Source organism: Macrotis lagotis, chromosome 5, assembly GCF_037893015.1.
Source record: "Macrotis lagotis isolate mMagLag1 chromosome 5, bilby.v1.9.chrom.fasta, whole genome shotgun sequence".
Lineage (NCBI taxonomy): Eukaryota > Metazoa > Chordata > Mammalia > Peramelemorphia > Peramelidae > Macrotis > Macrotis lagotis.
The window spans coordinates 230,021,243-230,048,847 of NC_133662.1; the positions used below are offsets into that span (position 1 = coordinate 230,021,243).

Genomic DNA, 27,605 nt, shown 5'->3' on the forward strand with positions numbered 1-27,605 from the left:
AATGATTTAGCTATTCTCAGCAATACAGTAATCCAAGATAATCCTAAAGGACTATCCACCTCCAGAGAAAAAATTGATATTGATTGAATATGTACTGAAGTGGAACTGTTTTATATAATTGCACATGTATAACCTGTATGATTGCCTACCATTCCAGGGAAGGGTGAGGAGAGGGAAGGAGGGAATTTGGAACACAAAACTAAATTAAAATGCTTAAAAATTAAAGAAAAAAGAATGCATTAGTTTGAGAGCAATCCTATTTTGTGACCTATGATCTGGTAAAGAATATCACTTTTTCCACAAATCTCTTTTAAAATACTATTAAAATATTAAATTAAAATTAAATATTAAATTAAAAATTAAATATCAAATGAAAATTAAAATTTAAAATACTATTTTTGTTCTTGAAATTGAGAATGTCCTAGAAAAACCTAGGTGGTGGTTGCCATAACCATAGTAGAAATTGAAATTAGAAGTGCTGTGAAGGAATACGAGTGTAGGATGGAGACGATGTGAAAGTCCAGAGACCTCATTTTTTGCTCAAATGGGATCATGATTGCAGGTCTGGAGAATCTGATTTCCCTAACTTTCACGACAGCCAAATTTCATGGATTTTTAAAAATTCATTTATAGACAATTCTTACTCTTCAGGTGGACCAGGAATCAACCTACTCCCCATAGTTGCTGGCTAAAAATGATGTGAAACTGCTGGGTCTATACCCTGAAGAGATGATAAAAAGGATAAACACATCACTTGTACAAACATGTTCATAGCAGCCCTGTTGGTGGTGGCAAAGAATTGGCAATTAAGTCAATGTGTTTCAGTTGGGGAATGGCTTAACCAACTGTGGCATATGAATGTGAGGGAACACTATTGTTCTATTAGAAACCAGGAGGGACGGGAATTCAGGGAAGCCTGGAGGGATTTGCATGAACTGATGCTCAGTGAGATGAGCAGAACCAGTAAAACATTGTACACCCTAACAGCAACATGGGGGCGATGATCAACCTGGATGCTCATCCCTTCAGTGCAACACCCAGGGATAATTTTGGGCTGTCTGCAATGGAGAATACCATCTGTATCCAGAGAGAGAGAATTGTGGAGTTTGAACAAAGACCGTCAAATTAGAAAAAAAAAATCGTTATCTTAGTATGTAATTTTACTATCTCATACTTTATTTTTCTTCCTTAAGAATAGGCTTTCTCTCTCATCACATTCCACTTAGATCAATGTATAACATGGAACCAATGTAAAGACTGCTTCTGTGGGGGGGGGGGAAGCAAGAATGGGGGAAAAAATTGTAAAACTTAAATAAAATATTTTTTAAAAATGATGTGAAAGTCCAGGTGCCTAATTTTTTCCTCGAGGACCCAATTTTCTGTATTTATTTTTCTCCTTTGTAGGCAATTTTTCCTCTTCATCATGAGCAGGATGGCTCAGGAGCCAACGCCCCACCTCCCGCCCCGGACCGCCCCACCCCCGCCTTCTTAGTTGCCTAAGAAACTACTCTCAGGGGCTGCCAAAGGAGCCCCGCCAGGTCCCGGGGGCTCGTCCCCCTCCCGGAACTAGGAGAGGCAGAAAAGGCGGGAAAAGGACATCAACTACAACTCCCGGCAGGCCCCGCTCCCAGTCGAAACTACACCTCCCAGGAGGCCTCGCGCCGCCCTACGCCCTCCTCTCCCCGCCCGGCTCCGGAGACGCCATCGGCCGGGCCCGCGCGTGCGCGCGCGCGCTCGTTCCCCGGCTCGGCCCCCCGAGGGGAGGGAGCGCGGAAAGGAGGGGGAGGCCCGCGCTGGGGAGGGGGCGGGGGCACGGCTCGCTCGCTCGCAAGATGGCGGACGAGGACGGGGAAGGGATTCACCCTTCGGCCCCTCAGCGGAACGGCGGCGGCGGCGGCGGCGGCGGCGGGCCCGGGCTCCTGGGCGCCGGCAACGGCGGCGGCGGCGGCCCGCGCGTGGTGCGCATCGTCAAGTCCGAGTCCGGCTACGGCTTCAACGTGCGGGGCCAAGTGAGCGAGGGCGGGCAGCTGCGGAGCATCAACGGGGAGCTGTACGCGCCGCTGCAGCATGTGAGCGCCGTGCTGCCCGGGGGGGCGGCCGACCGCGCCGGGGTGCGCAAGGGGGACCGCATCCTGGAGGTGTGAGTATCGGGGCCCGGCCCTTCCCCCTCCCCTCGGGGCCCCCCGGCCCACCTTCAGGCCTGCCTCCCCCCGGCACGGCCGCCCCGGGGCAGCCGGGTCGGGGCCCTGGCACCTCCAGGAGAGCGCCCTACCTGAGAAAGGAGGGCGTGAGGAGCGCCGCCTCCCCTGCCCGGAGCAGCCTTTTCTTTTTCCCCTTCCCTCCACTTCCAAGCCCTTCACAAACCGTCCCGCTATCCCCGAGCCTGCTGTGCCAGTAGAGGCACCTCTTGGGCATCGGCTCGTCTGAGACCTGTACTGCAGGAGCGAGCTTGCTCTGTCCGTCCCGAGCTCCCAATTCTGTTCTTTCCAGACCCATCATCCTCTCCTGTCAGCGGCCCCTGGGAGGGGTCGCTTTCCTTTCCCTGTGGAACTTCATGGCAGCTTCATTTGCATGTATTTTTGATTTTCAAAGTCCAAGAAGCTGCCCCGAGCACCGTGGAATGGGAGAAAGTGGAAATTGCACCACAGAACTGAACAAATTGGGAAATGCTCTTGAAATCTATGCAACTTCCTTCCCCAGTTCCAAATTCAAATCTTGCCCTTTCTCTTGCCTTCTTTGGTCTTGCTGAGTAAGAGTCATATATCAATATATACCAAGTATAGGTAGACATGCCTTCCCTCTCCCTCCCCTTTTTGAAAAAGAAAGGTGTTTTTTTTGCCATTTCAAATATATATATATCTCCCTCCACCAATCCTTCCAAGCACAGAATTAAAAAAAAAGGAAAGATAAGCAGTTCAACAAAGTGAACCATCATTAGAATCACTTACCATTCAATGATGAATTTTTTTGTCTTTTTTCTTTCCAATTACAAGGTATTAATCATGTATGTTGTTTTTCTGATTCTGCTTCTTTCAGAGTCTACATCAGTTCATAAAAATCTTCCCAAGCTTCTTAGAATTCATAGTCATCATTTTTCATGGTATAATAATATTCCATTTGTATTCATGAGCCACACTTTGTTTAGCTCTTTTCTAGTTCTTGGGAATTTACCTTGTACGCTGTTTTTTTCCTAGCACAGAAAGAGTAGCTATGAAGATTTTGTTGTGCATGGTAGATTGGTATTTTTTTTTTTTAGGTTTTTGTGAGGCAAACGAGGTTAAGTGGCTTGCCCAAGGCCACACAGCTAGGTAATTATTAAGTGTCTGAGACCAGATTTGAACCCAGGTACTACTGACTCCAGGGCCGGTGCTTTATCCGCTACGACACCTAGCCACCCCCAGATTTGTCTTCTTAAGGGAAATGTTTGATTGCTAGAGGAAGAGGGGCACAGCAAGAATTTCATTTCCTGGTTTTGATCATGGTTGGTAAACATGTTTATTGTCCTATGCTTTCCCCCCCAAAATATTCCAGTTCTTCCTCTGTAAAATATTCCAGAAGACTTCTCTCTCTTTCAGATATTCTTGACCTATCACATCTTGCTTTCAGAAACTTTGCTTATTGAAATCTCAAGTGGGGTCAGAGCTGAGGATAGGTAAAGATTGTGCGGCTGTGGTTTGAATTGTGCTTATGTTTATATCCTGATCCTGTGAGTTTTCACGTAACTAAATGTTTTTCTTTATTCAGAAGAATTGTAGTTGTGTTTTTCCACTCTGTACAGTTGTTTGGGCATTTTATTATGCTATGAGTAGTCAAAGGAACTTATAGTTTAGCACTCAAAGGTGTTCAAGTTTGGATATTAGTGAAATTGCTACTTAAAGAAAATTATTCACAAAGGCACTTTTTACACTGGGATGTGGTTTAGTGTTTGGGTCAGGTTTAACAAGCATGGTTCACTTTCTCCTCCTCTACAAAACAATCTGATTTAAGAAATTGTTCTGTTGCAGTATTTGGTATTGCAGTATATGAATAGGACTTCTGGGCTCCAAGTCTTCCTGTTTAACAAACTTAGTTTTTACTTTGTAATCTTTCCCAATGTAACATATGTTGAGTGTGTCTTTCCTTTGATGTGAATGTATCTATAAGCAAAAGAGTACATCCAAAAAACCCAGAACGAAAATAAATGTTTTTGCACTGTTAATAGTATGATAAAGAACTGTTGTCTTCAGTTTGATTTTCTTTGGATTAATTTATTTATAAAACTTCTTGACTGACTTCTTGCCTTGAGGAAGGCTTTGGATATGGAATTTGTGATTTTGGGTATGTAGTTGATACTAGTTTTGTTACTTATGAGTGATTTCTTTGAGTAGATGTGGTCTTTTGGGGGTAGTTTGTAACCTTCAGAATCAATAGGCCTGTACATATAGTAAGTGAAGGTCAAACTAATGCTTTCTCATGTAGGATTAGTTGATTGGAGTCAATTGAGATGGGCAATTGCCAGTCACCATAGTATTTGTCTGTAGTAGTAGGTAGGAAAATGTACTTTTTATCTCAAATTTTTTGCCCCTGAACAAAAGATAAAGCAATAGGAAAATGCTTACTGAAAGTCAGCTAATTTTTACAACTTTTTAAGGAGAATTTCCTGACCATAAAATTTTTTGACTTCACTCTCTAAGAATGTCTGTGGAGGGAAAGATGGCTGACTGCTTTTTTGAGAAGTGTCTATTGCAAGTCAAGTTCAAGAAAAACCTTAAATGATTTAGGCCTTTGAAAAGAGCTGCTTTCTCCAGTGTGGCATGATTCTTCTCTCTAGTTAGTTTTAACAGAAGAAAATGCCTATGTATCATATGATGGGATTCTGAATTCAGTCCTTATTGACATGTGGGAAATGGTAGAAGGAACTAAGGCTCTATTTAGAAAATTGATTTAATTATTATGTTCCTGTGTTTTAATGTGGGTAGAAAAGCAGTTAAATATTGCATAGAATATGATAGTAGACTGACTATAGTATCAAGATTAATGTTATTTTTGTAGCTCCATCTGCATCACTTCCATAATCTAAGATGCTGCACTATCAATTTATTCATTTATATATTTTACTCTGAACAAAGTTCTGTGACTTTCTAGAAAAATTGTGGCAAAGAATTTAATAGGCTTATTTGGTTCTTCTACTTTCTTAGCAGTGTCATACTAATTTGACCTCTTTGGGGTCTAGCTGTGTCTTGGTAAAACTCAGGTAGGAGGAGAAATTTGTTGAGCAATCCAACACTAGCAAATAATTTAATAGCTTTGTGTTTATGTATTTATTCTCCTAATTATTTTCTAAGTTGTGTGAGACGTGACTTAAATAGATATTTTGTGTCCCTGTTATGTTCATTCAACTGACTGTTAGTGAAGGAACTATATCTATCATAATTATAAACCCAGGAAGTAACTTAGTTTTGTAAGGAGAGTGGAAAACAATAAAACTAATTCCAGAAATAGCCTGTACTTTCCTTTCAGAAATAGCTCCTATACCAGTACTAAAACTAGGAGTCATCCCTTTGTGAGTATATGTTTATTTGCCTCTGAGTATGGATAAGGTGCTATGCTGGGACCAGTTCTCTTTCCAATCACATTGGCTTGGGACGCCTTGCTTTCATATGGTGTCTACAGTTTGTTTCTGATGTGGACTTGTTAACATGTCCCCTGAGGCCACAAATTACTTCTGAAATGAGTCTCCTTGGGAAATCCTATGATCTGACACAGAAGCAAAGTGACTTAATTGACACAGTGAACATCATTGCTGTTTAACTGCAGTGCTTCTGTCTGTGCCTGTTAAAGCTCATTTGGTTAGAATTTAAGATGAATGAATCTAAGATTTGATCTGAGTCAATTAGATTCACTTTACTATACCCCCTAATCCTGGATAAACTCTCCTGAAAGTGAAACTTGTGAGGTAAACAGGAGAAGTACCTTAAGCATATATTCTTATATCCTCACAACCAGAAGACTAGCTCAGGGGAGATACTCTACTAGCTTCTTAATGTGAATGTTTCCCAAGGGGCTATCCAGTGGTCCTGTTTTCTCTCAATATTCTTTCCCTTAGCATTCTTTTTTTTTTTTTTGCAAGCAATGGAGTTAAGTGACTTGCCCAAGGTCATACAATTGGGTAATTAAGTGTCTGAGGCCACATTTGAACTCAGATCCTCCTGTCTCCAGGACTGGTGCTCTATCTACTGTGCAACCTAACTGTTCCTCTTTCTTAGCAGTCTAATTCACTCCTATGACTTCAGCTGCTCGCTCTCTCTCTCTCTCTCTCTCTCTCTCTCTCTCTCTCTCTCTCCTCTATTTTCAGTCTGGACTTGAATTCTGAGCTCCAGGCTTCACACCTCCTCTTCTTATGGAATATTTCTACTTAGGTATCCTTTGGCATCTCAAGCTCAATTTATAAACTAAGTTCGTATCATTTCTTTCTATATCTACTTATTTTTCCAACTTCAGTTTTTCTGACTATTGGATTTCATCATCACTTAGTTTCTTATGTTTGAAATCTTGGGGTTATGTTCCTTTTTTTCCCTGTTTTCCTTAGTATTCAAGCCTTTTAGATTGCACTTGTTCATCACGTATCCAATCCTTCCTTTGTTTTTGGCTTCAAATCTTTAGTGATTCCTTATTGCATACTAGGTAAAGTTGAGACTCTTTTGTCTGGCATTCAAGGCACTCCACAATTTGGTGTCATCCTATCATTTTTTTTTTGATGATTTCAATGAATGAAAATTTTATTTTTTTCCTCACCATTGTGGGGGGGGGAATGAAAATGAAAACTTTTATAACAGATATGCATCATCCACAAAGCAAATTCCCATCTGTACCACATTCAGAAATATTCCTCCTTTTGATCCAGCACCTCTTGGTTAGATGTGGGTATTACAGTACAGCATGACTCCTTTAAAGGTGTGTTTTGTCATCCCCCCTTTTCCAGACTTACAATCTCTTTTGTTTTTTTGGTGTCAAACTGGATTAATTTGCCTCCAGAACACCATCTATAAACCCTCCACCTCTTTACTTTTTTCATGTTATTCCCCATGCCTGGAAGGTCTTCTCTTCCTTCACCCCCCCCCCCCCCCCCCCCCCCCCCCCCCCCCCCGGTCATGCTATGATTGTTGATTTCCCATGCATCCATCCTCTTAAGGCCAACTCAAATGCCTCCTTAACTGTAAAACCTCTTGAGCTGCAAGTGGTGATGACCTTTCCTCTTGGATCTTACATAACACTTGATTTTGTAACTATCTTTTGTCATTAGGTAATAATTTATATCTTAGTCATTTGGATTTGTGTCTTATTCCTCTATATAACTGTAAGCTCTATAAGGACAGGAAATGTGTCTTAATCTGAAATTTGTATCATCCTTAGCACCTCTCACTGTGTTTTCTAGAGACCACTTAGTAAATATTTGTTTAAAGGAATCATTGGTAGCTCACTGCCATTTATTTTGTATATGAATGGCAGTACTTGACCCTATGTGCTAAAATCCATGATCTCAGGGGAGGTGATTGATCTCTTTTTTTTGCCATAAAGGGAAATTGTGGTATGAGGAAGATGGGAAATTTTCTCAAGATTGAACCAGTTCAAGAATTTCAAGTGTCTGGTTTCTTGTACTGTCTCAAGTTTTATTTCTTTGAATTTTTTTTTTTTGATGAAGGAAAAATTCAGATTCTAACAGTTCGATTTAAGAGGGCAGCTGGTGAAGAGCAATTTGAGTTTTCCGATATGTTTTAAGCCCTGATTTTCCAATTCCTTAGGCCTAGAAGTAAGCTGTCAGTTATATCTTTAGTCTTCACATGTAGGATCTGGTGTCTGTTCCCCTCCTGGTTCCAATCACTTCTCTGCTGACTGCCCTAAGGATCTAAGACCAGGGCTGTCCAAAATGCAGCCAGCAGGGAGATTTTATGCACTTGCCTGTAAATGCTTTAGTAAATGAAGCCGAGCTACCCAAGAGCTCTCACTAAAATGTGAAATTAAAATATATTGTCTCTTGTTTCAATAAAAACCTTTAAAAGTAAGGTTGGACAGCCCTAATCTAGTTCTTTAATTCAGAAATTTTTCCTTTAATCCTTTTCCTTGCATATTGCATATTGGTGGGAGTCGAAAGAATTAAAGACAGAAGGCAATCTATTTTAATACCAAGGGTCATTCCCCCTTCCTATGTTCAATTTTAGACTAAAGACCAAAGAAAAACCCTTCAAACCAATACAAGGATTAATGAAGAAAACAAAGTTAATTCTCTTTGCTAGAAATATCCAGAATATTTAGGAAGTGAAGTTTTCTAGTGTGGAATGAGTCAAGTACTCGGTGATATGCATATACCAGGAATTCATTGGTAATTACTAATTCTTTTAGTCTATACCAATTAAATGATATTCTTATAATAGTTGAGGAAATGGACTTCATCTGCAGGATATTTAAGGAAGGAATTCTGCAGAAGTACAGCTATTTTTTTCTCACCTATGAACTTGCACTGTTAAAGAAGCATGTCCTAATGGGATTTGTTCTTGTTTAAAAACTACCTGAAACTTCAGACATGATTCTCAGATCTGATGGTAAGACTTCAGAAGGAGATCTGAATCTGCTATGGACTTGAGACATTAGCTCTTTGCTTATTCCGCTTTGGAAAAGTACAGAATGACCTAGAGGACCATGGTAGCATTTGCTTATGCAGTTATTCTCTCAGCTCTAGAGGGCTGCCTGCCAAGAAGTCACCGAACAGAAATATGCACCAGCTTAACTAGATTGACTTTTTAAAAAATAGTGTTGGTGTATTTTTGGAAGGTACTATGAGTATTCTGTGTTGCGTTTTGTTGTCTGGTATATTTAAGTGGAGAGACTTATTAAATGAAAAACCCTTTGTTCACTCTCTAATTTTGAGAATGGAAGTTTTGAAAACATTTGACTTCCAACTTCTCCTGCAGACCAGTCATTTGATGTGCATTCCCTCACTTTCCTCCTCTGTTCCCCTAAGCTTTGTAATGTCATTACTTTCTTTCTCCTCCATTTTCCTCTCTCATACAAGTATCTCTTCTACACACTAAATTTTGTGCCTCTTGATCCCATCCTTTCCCATTTTCTCCAGGATGTTGCTGTGGACATGAATTCTCTCTTCTCTTCTCTTCTCTTCTCTTCTCTTCTCTTCTCTTCTCTCTTCTCTCTTCTCTCTTCTCTCTTCTCTCTCTTCTCTTCTCTCTTCTCTCTTCTCTTCTCTTCTCTTCTCTTCTCTTCTCTCTCTCTCTCTCTCTCTCTCTCTCTTTCTCTCTCTCTCTCTCTCTCATTTCTTCAATTTTCTCCTCCATTGTTTCTTTCCTACCTACCTATGAACCTACTTAGGTCACTCAAATTTTTTAAAAGTCTGTCTTTGACCTTTCTGTTTTATACAGCTACAACCCTGTCTCTCTATTCTTTAATTGCTAAATTTTTTTGTGTTTCAATGCATCATATAAACCCTGACAGTTATGCAGTTCACTCCCTCACATTGTAGAATCCTTGAGAACAGAAGAGTAATTGCTACTGATATTATATGAAGCCTTACACTTGAGTACTTGGCCGTTCATTAAGAGAGGAAGAATGTGTAATTTAACTCTGGTACAAATGGCCATAGCTTTAAAAATATTAATAAAAGTTGCTAACATTTATGTAGTTTTTAAAGGTTTACAGTCTTCCCAATAGCCCAGGAGATACATGCTGTTATCCCCATTTTACAAATAAAGAAGCTGAGGCTCACAGAGGTTAAGTGACTTATCCAGGGTCTCAAATCTCATGTCTAAGATAGGATTTAAACTCAGATCTTCCTGATTCCAAGTCTATAACTCTATTTACTATACCACAACATCCAAGTTGGGTTTTGTCTAAAATTATCTTCTTTAGGTTCAATATCATTTTGTACAAATCTTTATATATTTCTTTGAATTTTTCCCATTTGTTAAGTTCCATATGATATAATAGTAGTACATATATTCATTTACTATACCATAGGTATTCTCCAATCATTGGGCTTACTGTATATTTTCAGCATTTTGCTCTTAAAGATAGTATTCCTAATATTATGTTTATTAGGAATAATAAATGTAAGTCTTTTCTTGCTTTCAGTAAAGTCTTCATGAGATAAGTCTAGTAGCACAGTCTTTGGGTAAAAGGCAGTAACCAATTTTGTGGCTTTTTTTGTATAATTCTATTTATTTTCCACCATGATTGTATTGTAACATCTGAACTAGCAGTGAATTAATATTCCAGGTTTGCCATAGCTCTATCAACACCAAATTTCCCCCCTTTTTTTACCTTCTTACCAATTTGATAGATGTGCAGTAATTCCTCATAGTTTTTAAAGTTTGTGTTTTTTTTTATTGTCTGTTGTTAATTTTCCTTGACAAAATTGTCCAAGCTCAGGCCAACAAGCATATATTAAATACCTTCTAAAGGACCTAGAGCCTTGGGGAATATAAAGACAGGATAAAAAACAGTCCCTGTCGTCAAGGAGATGTAAACAAGAATATATATGATGATTTTTTGAGGAAGGAGCAAACACTATTAACTTTTCCAAAGGCTTTGCCTAGGAAATGCCATATAAGCTGAACCTTGATGGAATTTATGGATTCTGTGACACAGGAAAGAGGAATACATTCCAGTCCCCCAAATAGAATGTGCAAGAAGAACTTGAGGCAGGGGATTGAGGATGGAGTCAGGGCAATAGAGAATAGATCACAGACTGGGTGAGGGGCGTAGTGTGCAGTAGGCCTGGGAAGTTGGCCATTGACTAAATGTTTATTGTCAGCTCTATTGCAAAGAAAGATAGAAGGTAAGTCCTTGCTCTCGTGAAGCTCAGGATCTACTGGAGCAGCCAATAGAGAAATAACTTGGTACAAATGACATATATACATATACATATATATATATATATGTATATATACATATATATATATATATTATGTGGGAAATAATAGCGGTAAGTCCTTACATTCAAGACAAAGGCTTCATGTAGAAGGTGGGATTTTAGCCAGGACTTGAGGGAATACAGGGAAGTCAGGAGGGTAGAGATGAGGAAGGAGAGCATTGCAGGTAATATGCCTGACAACCTCTGGTAAGAAGGGATGGATATATATTTCCCCCTACCTTCTTCTGATTTAGCCTTGATCATTATAATATAATAAATCTTTCATCATGCTTCCTTCTTTCTACTCCAGCATCTTCTTCCTAATCTGTCCTTTGTACTTCCACAGGTCTTTTTTTACAAGTCTTCCTTATAAAGATATTTTTTTTTCAAATCTCTTTAATAACTTCTTGTTGCCTACCTAGTGAATTTCAGACTTTTTTTGTCTTAATTGCTCCCTGTCTGGTGCTGCTGTACCTTTCAAGACTTACTTATTATATTGGGCCTGACACATATTCTAGCCTTACGTAAATTGAACTCTGCCTTCCTCTTTTCCTGACTCTGCTCATGGTTTTTGCCCTAGGCCTAAATACCTTCCTCGCCTTGATTTTTTCACCTGTTAGATTCCTCTGTCCTTTGAAAGCCAACTCAAATGCTACCTTCTCCATGAAATTTTCCTGGTACCCTGTTGATAATGACAGTTTCCTTTAGACCTCAGGTTACATCCTCTTTTATAAACCTTTAACATCTGCCTGTAATATTGTATATTAAGGTTATCTGTGTTTGTAGTTTATCCCTGAAGGGGAGAGACTCACACAGTACTCCACACATGACAGATGCTTAACAAATGTTGGGATGAGTTTTAGTAAGCTATATTGTCTCTTAGGAAGAGGTAATTTTTCTTTCTCTCACATTTTGGTCACTTTGGGTTTTCCATGTTTAGGAACTACCTCTTGTTCATTATACTGTTTAAATTTAACCCTGAGTTGTGTTATTTTTATTTGATTTGGTCTCAGTGAAAATATAAAATTAGATTTCCCTTGTGGTATCACTTGACTGGTGGGTTACTTTAGCTTAACTCTTTTTGTTCTAATTAGCATTTATAGATGCCCGTGATTAAAAAAAAATCTTAAATGTTTCTTTCCTTCATGGTTCTATACTTTGAACATATTAAGTATATGCCTCAGGCCCTCAGAGAGTGGTTATCACCTCTAATTGCTTCTCTTAAGATAAGTTTGCACTGAAAAAACTGATTGTGAAGCAACTGATTCTAAAAGTAACAATTTTTATTTTTTTGTTTATTTTTCAGTTCCAAATTCTTTCCTGTTTCTTTCCCCTTTACCACCTATTGAAAAGGCAAGAAACACCCCCCCCTTACAGATATATAGAGTCATAAAAACGAAATTCCTGCATTTGCCATGTCCAAAAAGAAATTTCAACTTGCATTCTTGTTTCATCTGCTTTCTTTTTGGAAGTAGATAGTTTCATCATGAATCCTTTGGAATTATAGTTGGTTATTGTGTTGATCAGTTACTAAGTTTTTCAAAGCTGGTCATCTTCACAGTATTAGTTTTGTATAAATTATTTTCCTAATTCTGTTTACTTCACTTTGCATCAGTATATACAAGACTTTCCAAACTTGTCTGAAGTGCCCTCCCCTGTATCATTTTATTTTTAGTTTTTTTGGAAGGCAAATGGGGTTAAGTGGCTTGCCCAAGGCCACACAGCTAGGTAATTATTAAGTGTCTGAGGCTGGATTTGAACTCAGGTCCTCCTGACTCCAGGGCTGGTGCTCTATCCACTGCATCACCTAGCCTCCCCTACCCTGTATCATTTCTTATAGTGTAGTTGTATTCCATCACATGCATATACTCTTAACTTTTTTTAGCTGTTCCCCAATTGAATGGTGTCTTTTCATTGTCCAGTTCTTTGCTACTACAAAACAACCTGCTCTAAATATATATATATATATATATATATATATATATATCAGGTTTTTTTTTTTCTCTTGATCTCTTTGGAGCAGATTCTTTTTTTGCATGTGTGCTGTGCTGTTTTTCACAGAAAAGGCAGAGCTTGCTACCATGTCACCAATAGATAATTGTTTGATTTCCAGTAATGTGAATAGATTTGCTCTGAAACAAAATTTTGGAGATGGCTGACTGGGAATAAAGGACTTTGGCTATAGATTAAATAGAGCAAACTAAGTAGTTCAGAGGAATTGAGTCCATGACCTTGGCTACATTAGCTACAAAATTTAGTGAAACAGAACTTAAAAAAAAAAACCCCAAAACCAAGGGTTCTTCCAACCTCTAATTCAGATTTGTAGCTAGTTTTGTAGAAGATTCAGTACTTGGTTTTTAAAGTGTTTTTTTTTTATCTTGAGTGATCAGAGTCTCCAGTAGTGATAATGCAATATGAGAAGAAAGCAAGGAATGTTAGGAAAATCACTATGGTGATTTCTGACCTTAATACCCCTTAATGGAATTACCACCTTGAATAGCTGTGGTAGGGTTGGCTTCAGGAAGTCTTTTGAAGACCAGAAAAGATCATCCTTTGTCAGATATCTGTCAGCTTCACCCTGAAGACCTCTGAAATTCCTGCTGTACTGTATTTTGTGTTTTATGTTGTCTGAAGGGATAAGGGCTTGGGGCTTGACTTTTGTTATCTGTATCTTTGCAAAAAAGACAAATGATTATTCTTAGAATTCATCTGAAATAAAAGCTTAATTTTTTATATCAAAATGATTATTTCTTATTCTTTTCTTTCTGACTATTTTGGTGTAAATTTGAGCTGCTTGGGATGCATGTTTATCCTTTTCAAAACAAATTTAGTTTATTTTTTAATTTTAAGCTCTTTGAATGGAAGAAAACTACTTTATTTTTAATTGTGCCCATATTGAATGCCATATTCTAATTTTAAACATGTAATTTTGTTACTCATAATAGAAAGCAAAGTAGTCACTGCATAATACTGTACCTGAACAATTTAGAGAATAGCATATTAGTACTTTTCTCCAACTAGTGGAACCAGTGTGAATTTTTTTTTTCTTTTATGTTGTTGTTGCTCAGTCATTTTCAATTGTGTTTGATTTTTCTTGACCCTCTTTTGGGGTTTACTTAGCAAAGATACTGAAGTGATTTGCTATTTCCATCTCCAGCTCATTTTATAGATAAGGAAACTGAAGTTAACAGTGTTAAGTGACTTGTCCAGAGTCACATAGCTAATAAATATCTGAGGCCAGATTTGAATTCAGAAATTCCTTGACTTCAGATCTGACACTTTATCCACTGTGCAGAGTTTAGAGCATCTCTTTTTTATAGATGAGAAAATTGAAACCCACACAAATGACTTGCCCAAGGTCACATATATATATATAGTAATAAATAGTAAAACTTAGATGTGAATTAAGATTTTTTTTAAACACCAAAGCCACTTTTTCTATTGTAGTATAAAATTTAGTATTATTGAGTCTTTAGATGATTCTACTTTTCAGACACTTAGGATTCTGCCTTTTACATTAAAAGAGAAATGCATGAACTTTCTCATTCCCTAATTGCCTAGCAGTATGTATGAAGTATATGGTTGGTTCTATGTACGAATGCATACAGGCATGCCTAACTCCTTCTTAAGAACTTTATATCTATCTAACTCAAATTTTTCTTTTTATAGGACTGTAGAAAGTTTGTAATTCCCTTCTGCCCTTGTTTTAGAAGGATCCTACTGTTTGGGGATTTTTTTCCCCCTTCCAGTATTCTTCTTAAATGAAATGGTGAAGGAAGAAAGATAGAAGAGTCATTTATGTTGCTCTCGTTGTGTCTCTGTCTCTTATTTTGAGAAGAATGATGAGCCATGGTTAGAATGTCTATCTTAGGCAAGGAACAGCTCATTAGATATTTTGGTCTTTTCCTCCCCTTTTGAGAGCCAACCAGCAGCTGATAGACATTTTTCCATTTCCTCAACCATAGCCAAGAGCTTAAGATCGGCTCTAATAGATGAGTTGTAACTTTCTTTCACTTGCTGCTCTTTCTTTAAAATGTATTCTCAGTTTTGTTTATTTATTCTCCCGGAGTGGGAGAAGTCTTAAATTTTTGGTCACTAATTATTTTTGAGGTTGAGTAGATTCTATAGAGTGATGAAAATCTGTACAATTTGACCCTTTGTAGGTCAACTTTTGTTGCATCTCAAGAATATGTGATTTGTTTTTAACCTTAACCTCTCATTCTTCTTGTCCCCAACAGGCAGAAACTTGTCAGAAGTATTATAGTAAAAGAATGTTGCAGTGTGATGGTTCTATGAGTTTATCTAAAATATTTAATGAGGCAGGGGTTCCTTACTGTTTTTGTGCCACAGACCCTTTGGCTGGTGAAGCCTTATAGACCCTTTCTTAGAATTATGATTTAAAAATAAAATACATAGGATTACAAAGGAAGCCAAATATATTGGAATGTAATCCTCAATGTCTTTAAGAACAAAACAAAACAAGTTCATGGATTGTAGGCTAAGAGCCCCTGTCATAAGAAGGCAAGAAGAGGGAAGGATAAAATTACTTTCCACAAATTCCACAAGCGTTTGATTGTAATTTGGGGACTTTGTCATCTAGTAAAAGCTTTTATCTTGTGTTTGGTGAGTTATTTGTTGCTGACTGAAAAATGCACTGAATTTCTGTAGGTGAATGGGAAGAGAGGCCCAGTAAATTATGAAATTTTAGATTTTCCTTGGGTAGTAACTGGTTGAACCAAGAGAATTATGTTCTAGGAAAAAGAAGACATTTTTTCTGACAAGATTTCTGTTGATATTTTATCCATCATAGCAGCAACTGGAATAGCTCACTGTTTCTTGATTGTTACCTCATATTTTGACTTGGGAGAGTTTTGGTGATTTTAGTGTAGCTCAAACTTAACCTTATATTTTTCAGAGTGGCAGACCAAGCAGGTTAGGTGGGAAACTTAAGTTTGCTATTGATCAGAAAGTTTGGAAATATTTCTGTGACCTTGGGGCCATCCACATGTATAGTGGCTCCAAAAAGACTGGTCTGGGGGAGGATTAAGGACTATTTAGTTTTTGTTGAGTCTTCTGAGAAGAGAGAAATGTAGAATATCTGACTGGAACAGTTAAAGCACAGCCTTTGAAAGTAAATGTGTGGGGCGGCTAGGTGGTGCAGTGGATAGAGCACCGGTCCTGGAGTCAGGAGTACCTAAGTTCAAATCCGACCTCAGACACTTAATAATTACCTAGCTGTGTGGACTTGGGCAAACCACTTAGCCCCATTGCCTTGCAAAAACCTAAAAAAAAACAAAAACCCAAAAACAACAAGCAAAAAAAAAAGAAAGTAAATGTGTTAGAATGCAGAAGAGAGCTTGCGTGCTCCTCCTATGACCATGTTTATCACTTATATTTAAGTGTGCCTCATGATACAGGAGTAGAATAGTCAAGGACAAAGTGTAGCAAAATTTGGAGAAAATTACTTAGGGGAAGGGAAAGAACACTGGATTTGGAATTAGATGCCTAGAGTTCAAATCTTATTTCTGTTTCCTGATCACAGAGGAATCTCAACTGCTCTGGGTCTCAGTTTCTTCATCTGTAAAGTGAGAAGATGAGATTGAACTTGATAAGCCATACTGAACTACACGGTCTCCTCTAACTTTCATTCTATGACTTTGTGTGATTTCTTATATTAGGTGTTTGCCTAATTAAGGTGTGATTAATGGCAAAACAGTTTGATGAAAGAAAGTGGAGGGAACCCTTTGTTGGTGAGGAGTTTAACTGCAAATTTAAAAAGACTAACTCCATGTTGAAGTGATGGAGCAGTTCCCTATTTTAATAGTCTAATCTTCATTCTTTGCTAGCCTCTTCCAAACTGTCATCAAGCCAATAAACAGGCAGAGGAAATGCCTCCTAATGTGCTGCCAGGGGCTATTTTTCCCCTAAATTGTGAGTCCTTTTCTCCTAGTTTGTAGGAAGAGTTGGGGGGGAGCAATTTACAAAACACTTTTTAAGATAGACTATCAGAGTAGAATGCTAAGTTTCCTATACATGTATATCTAAAATTAGGATCAAAGCCTTCTAAAAACAGTTTGATTCAGATTTACTATTGAGTTAATATCACCTCTATTTGTATATAGCATTTTACAGAGTATTTTCCTAAGTGTTTTGCAATTTGGTCCTCACAGTACAACCTTGTAAGGTTGGTGGAGGCAGATATGCCACTTTATAGACAAGGAACTGACTCAGCTCAGTGGTTAAGGTCATACCACCAGGAAGTAAGGGGCAGAACCAGACTCAGGACTCAAGTCTAGGATTTTTTCTTTTCCTCTTCTTGGGGGAAGTGCCTGACTAACTATATAGTCATTTTTATTGTCTTCTTAGTCATTAGAAGGCTTGGATTATATGTCTTTTTTTTTAATAGGGGGTTGAGACATAAAGCCTAATGAAATTATTTTCTCTTCAGTTACATGCCAAAGTAGTTTTCAGCCTTCATCCATTTACAAATTTATGAGTATCACATTTTTCTACCATCTTCCCTTCCTTCCCCCATCCCCATGGCAAGTAATAATCTGGTAAAAGTTGTACATGTACTATCATGTTTAACATATTTCCATATTAGTCATGTTATGAAAGAGTAATTAGAACTAAGGGAAAAAATAACCATGAGAAAGAAAGAAAGGACTAAAGAAATTTTAAAAAGTGAACATAATAAGCTTTGCTCTGCATTCAGACTGTAGTGTTTTATTTTATTTTATTTTTTTTCTGGATGTGGATGTCATTTTCCTTAACAGGTCCCTCAGGGATGTCTAATCACTGAACTGCTGAGAGGAGCTGAGTCCATCATAATTGATCCATCTCACATTGTTGCTGTTAATGTGTACAATGTTTTCCTGGTTCTGCTCACTTCACTTAGCATCAGTCTATGCAAGGCAGAGACACTAATTCTTAGCCCAACTATTTTCTGTAGAAAATGGTGGGGGCAATTGGGAAAGGTTCCCAGATTGGACTGACTTCCCATAAAAATTTGGGTATTGAAGACTTCTCCAGGAGGAATGTTGTAGGTGTGATATTATATATCACATTTCTGAAGGTCAATCTCCCCCCCCCCCCCCACTCCTTCACCTTCCTGGTACTGAAGAGACTACTACAAAACTTCTCCATTCTTCTTTTCACAGGATAGGTCTTGGGGTGTGGGACTCAGGATGTAGAATAAGAAGTAGATTGGAGCTGAATCTCTCTCTAAAGTGAGTTTGGAAGGATTTGAAAAAGTTTCTAATTAGTCAGACTTCCTTTTCCAGTAGACTGCTTCATGTTTCAGTTTTGCTTTAATCTTTGAGTCTAAATGACAATGCTTGAATTAAAGTCTTTCTCCTGCCTTCATTTTGCATCTAATGGAGACCCTTAATGACTTGGTGACACATAGGAGTAGGCCATAGACCTTGTAGTGACTCCTTGCTGCAATACAGATGGGGGGGGGGGGGGTTCTGCCATTTCTTTTATATTCAAAATAATGGTCTCCATTAGTCTCAGCTTTCCAATCTATTGAATGAAAACTCTTTTCCTTTTTCTTCTTGGTAGGGTTTGAATCATCTTAGCTATTTGCCCATTGACTGAATTCAATCTTGACTGAATTCTAGAGTCTGAAGCCATTCCTGTTATCCAGTCTAGGTATCATCCAGGGGAAAGAGAAAGGGAAGGAAGAAGGGTTTGTAGAGCACCTATTGGGTGCTAGGGACTACATTAATTATTTATAACTTTTATGAGAGCCTCACAACAGTTCTGAGAGATTGGTCCTGAGTTATTTCCATTTTTATGGTGGAATAAGCTGAGGCAAACAAAAGTTAAATGACTTACTTGCCCAAGGTCACGTAGCTAGTAAGTGTCTTAAGTCACATTTGAACTCAGATCTTCCTGACCCTAGACCCAGCACTCTGCCACTTAACTGCCATGGGAGGAGATATAGGTATGATGGAAGAATGGGAATATCACTAACATGATGAAATGTTCTGGTGATGCTGAAGACATTTTAGGTTTGTGCCAAGGTTTTGGGGAGAAGGGAGTTAAGAAGGTTTAGGGAATTGTGCTCTTAATGCCAATTCCTCTTTGAATAAGCACAGATGGTATATAATAGTAGATCATTTTTTATTATGTTTTCCTTCTGCTTTGGTTTAGGAAATTTATTTCTTTACTGATGGTAAGAAAAGTCATTGTATCAAAAGTCCAGAACTTTTAATTGGATGTATCCATCATACATTTCTAGTAGTTAGTGCCTTTCAATAGAGGACCTTAAAGGATTTTGATTTATGGGGATGATGGAATGGATAGTAGGAAAAATGAGAGAAATTGGCGCTAAGAGAGGGCTGAGTATGGATCCTCAAAGGATCTTACCAATGTAAAGCAATGTGGCAGACATCATGGGGCATTTGTATCCACAGTTTTTATTATTGTTTCAGTATTTCAAAAGATCTGAAAACTCATACCTCTGTAGTTCACATTTTAGTGCATGGTTTCATTAATTACTTTCTTCCTCTCTAGTCTTCCCCCTCCCCCATTCATATAATGGCCAAATTATTGACATAATATAATATATCTATCTATCTATCTATCTATCTATCTATCTATCTATCTATCTATATCTATATTTACTTAATAGTTGTTGGATGAGTACAGAGATGAACAAGATAACATCTCTTGCCTTCAAGGAGTATACATATCCAATAGAGAGAGAGTGAAGACACCTTGAGTCTTAACAGATTCAATACAAGGTGATATTAACTGTATGAAAAAATAAACAGAGTTCTATCTAACTTAAAAGAGAGAAATGTCACTTCTCACTTGTTTGGGGTTTTTTGTTGTAGGTTTTGCAAGGCAATGGGGTTAAGTGACTTGCCCAAGCTCACACAGCTAGGTAATTATTAAGTGTCTGATCATATTTGAACTCAGGTCCTCCTGACTCCAGGGCTGGTGCTCTATTCACTGTACCACCCAGCTGCCCCCACACTTGGGAATAGATAAAGGAAAATTTGATACAGAAAATAGTGTTTAAATTGGCCTCTGGAAAAATGAGGGAAATTGAGAGAATATTTATTGTAAGGAAAATCATGGAAGGTAGGTAACGAATGCCACATTTGGGGAATAGTGAATTGCTAATTTGGTTAGATTGTGCAATGTATGAAAGGAAATAAACCTGGAAAAGTCATTTGGAGCAGGTAGCTGTGACCCTTGAATGTCATACTAAGGAGGCATTTTGTTTCTTCGGGAATCATTAAAAGTTTTTGAACAAGGGAATCAGTTGCAATAGCACAAAAAAGCAAAATATTAAATTTCTTTCATGTACCTCATTTATTATTGCATTTATTTAATATTCTTTTTGTCTCCCAAATTTCCTCAGGAATTGAGCCACATATAATTTCATTCTAACTGTAGCAGATTGAGAGAGATGAAGGTGCTATGTGACTTCGTGTGACCATAGAAAGCTCTTAATTTTTAAGATGAGAGGACTGTTTGTGAAGTCAGCCATCCTAGGTTTGACTTCTTTTTATTCTTTTGTAACTGAAGGAATATGTCCAATTTTGCATTAACTTGTGGAATATACAACATTCCTTCCACCGTTGAACCAAATAAATGTTAGCAAATATATTTAGAATGTAACACTGATAACTCTTTCCTGTCATTGTTTGACATTTGGTTGGTCAGATTGCCTTTTATATGTGAAAAGCAAAGGTAAAGACTGCAGCCTAGGTTAAAGGATCCCTCTGATCTAATTACAAACTTTTTCTGGATTCTCACTTCTGGGTTTCTCTGCTCTATTTGTAAGGCTCATTACCTTGAATCACCCTAGACTTTAATTTGTGAGAGACATTGTAATTTGTCTTTGAATTAAGAAAAAAATTAAGTCAGCTGAGAAATGGCAATTTCCATGGTATCTGTTCCTGAAAATTTCCCATAAAGTAAATTTCCCTTAAATATCTAATAAAATCTATTGGTCTTAGTTCAGAAATGTTATTATTTAAATTTCCATTATTGCTATTATGGATAATAGCCTCATATTTTTCTCCTTTTCAGCTCTTTAAACAAAGCAAAAATCTCCCCAAATTCCTAGCCTATGTTGATGAGGGCCAAGGGTAGAATAGATGAATAAAATCTATTCCTGATTTTCCTAGCTTTTATCTATCATCTCTTTTTCTTTCCTACCTTATCTTTCCCTAGAAATGCTAGCCAGTATTATTCTATTAAAGTTTTAAATGCTCTACCTTTGGATGAAGATGTTGATAATGATGTGACCAAGTCACCGGCAGCAAGGTAGAGGAGGCCACGTGGCTCAGTGGAAAGAATGATGTCTTGTTGGTGTTTTGTTAAAGTTCAGAATTAAAAAAAAGAAAAAAGTACTGAATTTTGGAGTCATAGAATTTGGGTTTGAATTTTTGTTCTCTACTTACTGATGATGATGATGATGATAATGATGATGATGTTTGTCCTTTGCTTGCTTGGAAAATCATGACATCAGAGAGGTGATAAACATGACAAGCACATAAATTGGATTTGAGGTGGGGAGGGAAGGGCTGTACTAAGTCACCAGTCTCACTTTCTCCTCCAGAACTATCTGGGCCCAGAGGTCAGCTATGAATCAAGGTGATTGGAGATGATCCTGGATGTGAGGCCATCAGGGTTAAGTGACTTGTCCAAGGTCACACAGCTAGTAAGAGTCAAGTGAGGCTGGATTCGAATTCTCATCCTCCTGACTTCAAGTCCAGTGCTTCATCCACTGTACCATTTAGCTGTCCTCATTCTCTACTTAGTATCTATGTGATGAGAAGCCTTTTATCTAATCTCTGTGAGCTTTAATGTCCCTGTCTATAAATTGGAAGAGCTGGAATAGATGACTGCTGATCCTGTAAAATGAGGGGAGAAATCCTTAATAATGCAAAAATGAAATTATAAATTGTTGAACTGTAGAGTATACTTTTGATTACTGACCCAATCTGGGTTTACATTTCAGAGGTACAAGAACTCTAAATTCTTCAAGAATGATCTCATCATTATTGTGATTACTAACTTTCTTTGGTATAGACTTGGGTTTGTAAAGTATCAAGAGTGATGTGTTTACTGATTAGTTCATCTTACCGTCTGTTGAACCAGGCAGACAGAGTGATCTCCTGCTTGGATTATACATGATATTTTAACTACCAAATTTTAAAAGAGAATTCCAGTGACCGCAAAGTTTATGAGAAGTTTGTTACTAAACTTAACACCCTTTTCAGGAAGGAAGAATTGATGGTTTGAGTCAGAAGAGAGGTCAGTTTTATGTGATAGGCTTAAATATAAATTTGGTTAGAAGCCAGGTATGTGTGTCCTGACTCTTGTGGGCTATCCATAGGAGTTTCCCTTTGGGCCAATTGCCCAGTGGTTTTTGCTAGTTGGATCCTCCTCTTGGTAAGGTAGTTAGTAAATTTTGGGGGACTTGGAAACTTTCTGTACAAAACTTTTAGACTTCTGGATGTTGTGGTTTAAATGTTTGCTTGTTCTATGTACTCACTGACAGTGGAGATGGAATGAGGACACAGACTTCTTCTATAGGATCCAAGGGAAAGAGATATATGTTCTAGTTCAGACTGACTAGGCCAGGCTTTGGATAGAAATTATATAAGAGAGAGATAAGGTGAATCAGAATAGGAGGGGGAAATGAAGCAAGTGTGGTAGAAAGTTTCCTTCAACCTCAGTACCAGATGATGCAGGAAAAAACATGATTTGGTATGAAGAGAAATTACATTTAATTCCCAAGAAAATTGTTTTCTCTAGAAGAAATTAAGTGCTGCAGTAAGAAGGGCAGGCCATTTGGAGGATGTGCGTACAAATCAGAGAGTAATATAAAAATACATCCATTAAACTGTACTTTGAAAACTAAAGAGGTGAATTTGTAAAAAATTCCATTCAACTAAATTCTCCTGGGGTTACAAAGGACAATCATTTTGTTCAGATGGCCCTAGTGGCAGGAGACACTTGGATTGGGCTTTGTACATAAATAGTTCAGATGAGGAAATTGAACCATTTAGCTTAAAAAGCTTTGCTTCCCTTTTGACTTCATATCTCCTCTGTGTATAGGATTGAAGGCCTTTTATTTGTTTTGGTTGTATTTTTCATAGATATGTTTTCATATCAGGATTTGTAAAGACAAGTTTTTTTGATACACAAACCAGTTTTTAAAAAATCTTTAATGAATTAATTATTTAAATCTGTTTCAAGTAACTAGAAAAGGTTGTATTATAAGAGATAGTAAATATTTTATCCATAGCAGAACACATGGATGTGTCTAGAATTTCCTTCCATTTCTGTTACCTTGATTTGGGAGGGACCTGGGAAGGAGTCATGGACTCTTATGCCTCATAGGTTTGTTTTTTCCTCTTTCCACCCCCCCCAGGAATGGCGTGAATGTGGAAGGGGCAACACACAAGCAGGTGGTGGATCTGATCCGAGCTGGTGAAAAGGAATTGATCTTGACAGTGTTATCTGTACCTCCTCATGAGGCAGATAACCTTGATCCCAGTGATGACTCATTGGGACAATCCTTTTACGACTATACGGAAAAGCAAGCGGTGCCCATATCAGTTCCCACATATAAACATGTGGAGCAGAATGGCGAGAAGTTTGTGGTAAGTGTCAGCCTGACTTCATCTTCAAGCATCTATACTTCATTTTTCTCCATTTTGTTGTCTTTAATGTTCTTGGAACAGCAACAATATAAAATGTCTATTTTTGACACATGTTGGTTTCCTATAGAAGTAATAGACCTTGGATAGTCAGGTTTGCTGTAGACGGGAATATTTCAGTAGGGAGGGGAAGAGTCAATCTCTCTCTCTCTCTCTCTCTCTCTCTCTCTCTCTCTCTCTTTCTCTCTTTCTCTTTGTAAATTTAATTTTTTTTTCCTCCCAAATAGCTCTTAGCTTCCTTGTCTTATGGTATTTTGTAAATATCTGTATGATTTTTTTAAATTGGCATTTCTGTTTACTTAAAATTATTCTTTCCCTTCCTCTTGTCTGTAAGTGGATAAAGCATGATTGGTTGAAAAAAGGTGGTGTCCCTAGATTATCAAGGTAGTGCTGCCTTAACTATTTTAGAACTACCATTTTGCTTCTCATCCTTGTAGTCTGAATAACCTCATCAAGTTTTCATTGTCTTCCTTTTATCTGTATGGAGCTGCTAGTATTTAATTTTGTGTTTTCTCAGGGTCCTGATTGCACTGTAAATGGAACACACATGAGTTATTTTACACATTTTCAATCTGTTGCTGTTCTTCCAGAGATGTAGAAAGCTCATCCCAAATCCTGGGTGATGTATTCCATCACATTTCCTGGTGCCTTTGTTTGCTCTTAAAAATCTTATTGTCAGTGATAGTCTGATCTTCTTGATTTTTCTCTTGACTATAATTATACTTTATTTACCCATGATTAAATGAAGGGGTAGTGTTAATGAGAAATATTCATTATTCTTTGTGGGAAATGCAATGGGTTATGCTATTTTCTGGCAATCAGACCACATACACTTTTTTTTTTTTTTTTGGTTTTTGCAAGGCAGATGGGGTCAAGTGGCTTGCCCAAGGCCACATGGCTAGGTACTTATTAAGTGTCTGAGGTCGGATTTGAACCCAGGTACTCCTGACTCCAATGCCAGTGCTCTGTCAACTGCGCCACCTAGCCGTCCCTAGACCACATACATTTAAAAGGCCTGATAGTTGCATTTGAATCTCAGCCTGGAAATCAACCATTTTGTGAGAATGAATCTAAAGACTTGTGGTAATTCATTCTGGTGACAGGGTTAATAGTTCAAAATTCAGTTAGAGAAATTGTAAAGAGATTACTTCATTCTTGACAGAATTTTATAGTTTAGTGAAATTTATTAGCACATGGGTTTAATGCTGGTTTATTTTCCATATTTTGGAGGACTTCATGTTCAAAGCCCAGAGTTTTGTTCTTTGCAAGTATTGTAGTTGGTTTAATTAGGAGATTTGATCCATACTTGTTTTATATTAATATGACAAGTACAGGAAATCAGATTTTATTTATTTTGAGTTTTACAATTTTCCCCCCAATACCCCCCCACAGAAAGCAATTTGTCAGTTTTTACTTTGTTTCCATGTTGTACATTGATCCAAATTGAGTGTGATGAGAGAGAAATTACATCCTTAAGGAAGAAACAAAAAGTATAAGAGATAACAACATCAGACAATAAGATATCTGTTTTTTTTTCTAAAGGGAATAGTCCTTGAACTTTGTTTGATCTTCACAGTTCTTTATCTGGATACAGATGGTATTCTTCATTGCAGACAGCTCAAAATTGTCCCTGATTGTTGCACTGATGGAATGAGTAAGTCCATCAAGTTTGATCATCACCCCCATGTTGCTGTTAGGGTGTACAGTGTTTTTCTGGTTCTGCTCATCTCACTCAGCATCAGTTCATGCAAATCCCTCCAGGCTTCCCTGAATTCCTGTCCCTCCTGGTTTCTAATAGAACAGTAGTATTCCATGACATACATATATCACAAGGAAATCAGATTTTAGGTCAAGGATACTTGGACAAACAAAACTTATGAAGATGTGTTTATAATCTCTTAGTCAGTAAAAGTTGTAGACTTGATACGTGAAAGTGATCTGGTTTTGCTTAGTGATGCCTGAGCAGTCAGAAATGCTTAAAACCTGACTCATTGTTCCTGTTGACCATGGAAGTAATCCTGTTTCATTCATTCCCCATTTTAGGTTAGGGACCTGGCTGCTTGAGAATATGTTATTCTCATTCTCTTTTTTTTTTTAAGTTCAAGAAGCTTTTAACCTGATGAGCATTAATTGGATGGAGTTTCCCCCAAAGCAACTGATAACCTCACCTTGGGTTGTCCTTACAAGCACTTTGTTAATGATAGTGGAAGGCCAGTTTTCAGCTCTGGAGTCGAATTTGTGACATTTGCATTTATATAGTCTTGTGGGTCACCAGGCACATCCAACCATCGTTCATACCTGCAGAGGGTCCTTTTGGGTGCCAGATGAAGCTTGGAGGTTGTTGCCATGACAGAATTCTAATTTCTTAGCTTTTTTTTCTCCCTTCTTTGGATTTCTTAGACTTGAGAAGAGTTTGTCTTTATACTGTGGGTTCAGGAGTGTCATTGGCCTTTGGGGAGAGTAAAACATTCTAAATGTCCCCACCTGGAAGTTTTGGAAATTTTAAGAGCTAGTGTTTGGGATTAGATACAGAAGCCCAATAGATAGTTCTGGGATCTTGATCCTGTAGTGGTTTGCACTCCTAAGCAGTTATCAGTCACCATCTCCTGGCTTTCATCCACTAGAACTATGCTATGGGGGTGGGGAAGGGAAATGGCACAGCATGAGCCTTCAGTATTTAGACATTGAGAAATTCACAAATCATTTGGAAGCAGAAAACTGAAACTCTTGCCTTATACACTGCAGGAAGAATGATTTAAAAATAGTCCCACTGAACAGATCAGTTTTTCCTTTTCTCCACCCATATCTTTCCTTTTCTCTTCTTGGTATTCTTTATATCAAGTAAGGGAAGCAAGCATGCTGAAACTTTTCATTCTCAGGCAGTTGACCTGTATAGCCTGTGTCAGCATGATGGTTCTTGTAGGGAAGGATAGATTATCTTAACAAATGAAGAAAAGATGCGCCATGATCTCTGACGAGCTCTGTTGGTAACCCTTCCAGGCTGAAGGCTCAGCTGAACTGGGCAGGTCCCAAATGTATTGCCTGTCTCTCTTGATCTCTTGGTATGCGGTGATGAATTAGCTCATGTTAAATCATTTTTCCCCCATCTAGAGATGGGAAGTATTTTCCTATGGAGACTATGACACATAAGCTTGTTGCCAGTGGCCCTAAGCAGAGACTTAGTGAATTAGTCACTTTTGTAGATGAGTGAGATTATGGCTGGCTCTTTGTTAATTTTAAGGACTAGAGAAGAAAACAGGTTTTGCAATAACTTTCTTGCATATATGTTCTTTTCTTATTTAAACAGCTCATTTTAAGGAGCATTAGATATTTTAAAAAATTTGTTTGGTTCTTAGAGCCTACTTACCTTAAAACATTGATGTCAGTCATTCCTCCTCCTGCTTGTACTTTGCTCTTAGCTTCAAAATCTAAGGGCAATGGAATGAGATGAAGAGGTTATTTGAACTGAAACATTTGAGAAAATAACGCTTATTTCATTTAAGAGCTTCTGTATCACATAGTTTTTTTTTGTCTCCAGAATTGTAGATCTTGCTTTTTTTAGGAAATGTCTTGTTGGCATTGAAAGATGAGTGGGTTATCCTCCAGGTAATGCTCTTCTACTGTTTCTGACCCCTGTTAAGAGAATTGAAGAGTGTAGAGGAATTAGCTCAAGAGAGGTATTATGGAAGACTTTCTACTTTAAGTTCATTGAAAAGGTCATTGGTCTTTGAGCCAGAACTATTACCAACTAGTTTGATGAATATCTCCTTTTCTTCCTCCCCCCGAGAAACTGTCAGCAGTGCTCATCAGTAGCATTTTTATGGAGGGTTTCAAAAACAGCTGAAGACCTAAGTTCCTGAGAATGTTCAAAATGTTGCCTCAGGTTAAGTTTGACAGAGGGGTCTCTGGCTAGTGACAGACTTGATTGGTTGATCTAGAGCTCTTCAGAGCCCTTATGAAGAGGATAAGTGCCACTCCAAGGCAAGACTGTTCCCCTTTCCTCATTCCCCCAC

The 27,605-nt window shown here is 38.0% G+C and overlaps 1 protein-coding gene across 1 annotated transcript in view; it reads left to right on the forward strand.

Moving 5' to 3' along the window:
* The first annotated feature begins 1,832 nt into the window (after positions 1–1,832).
* The window catches only part of SNX27 (sorting nexin 27), a 70,133-nt gene continuing 44,360 nt past the window's right edge, over positions 1,833–27,605 (forward strand). The window contains exons 1-2 of the mRNA XM_074188847.1: positions 1,833–2,140; positions 23,304–23,535. Coding sequence (XP_074044948.1) covers positions 1,833–2,140; positions 23,304–23,535 — 540 coding nt within the window. The remainder of the gene's footprint in view (positions 2,141–23,303; positions 23,536–27,605) is intronic.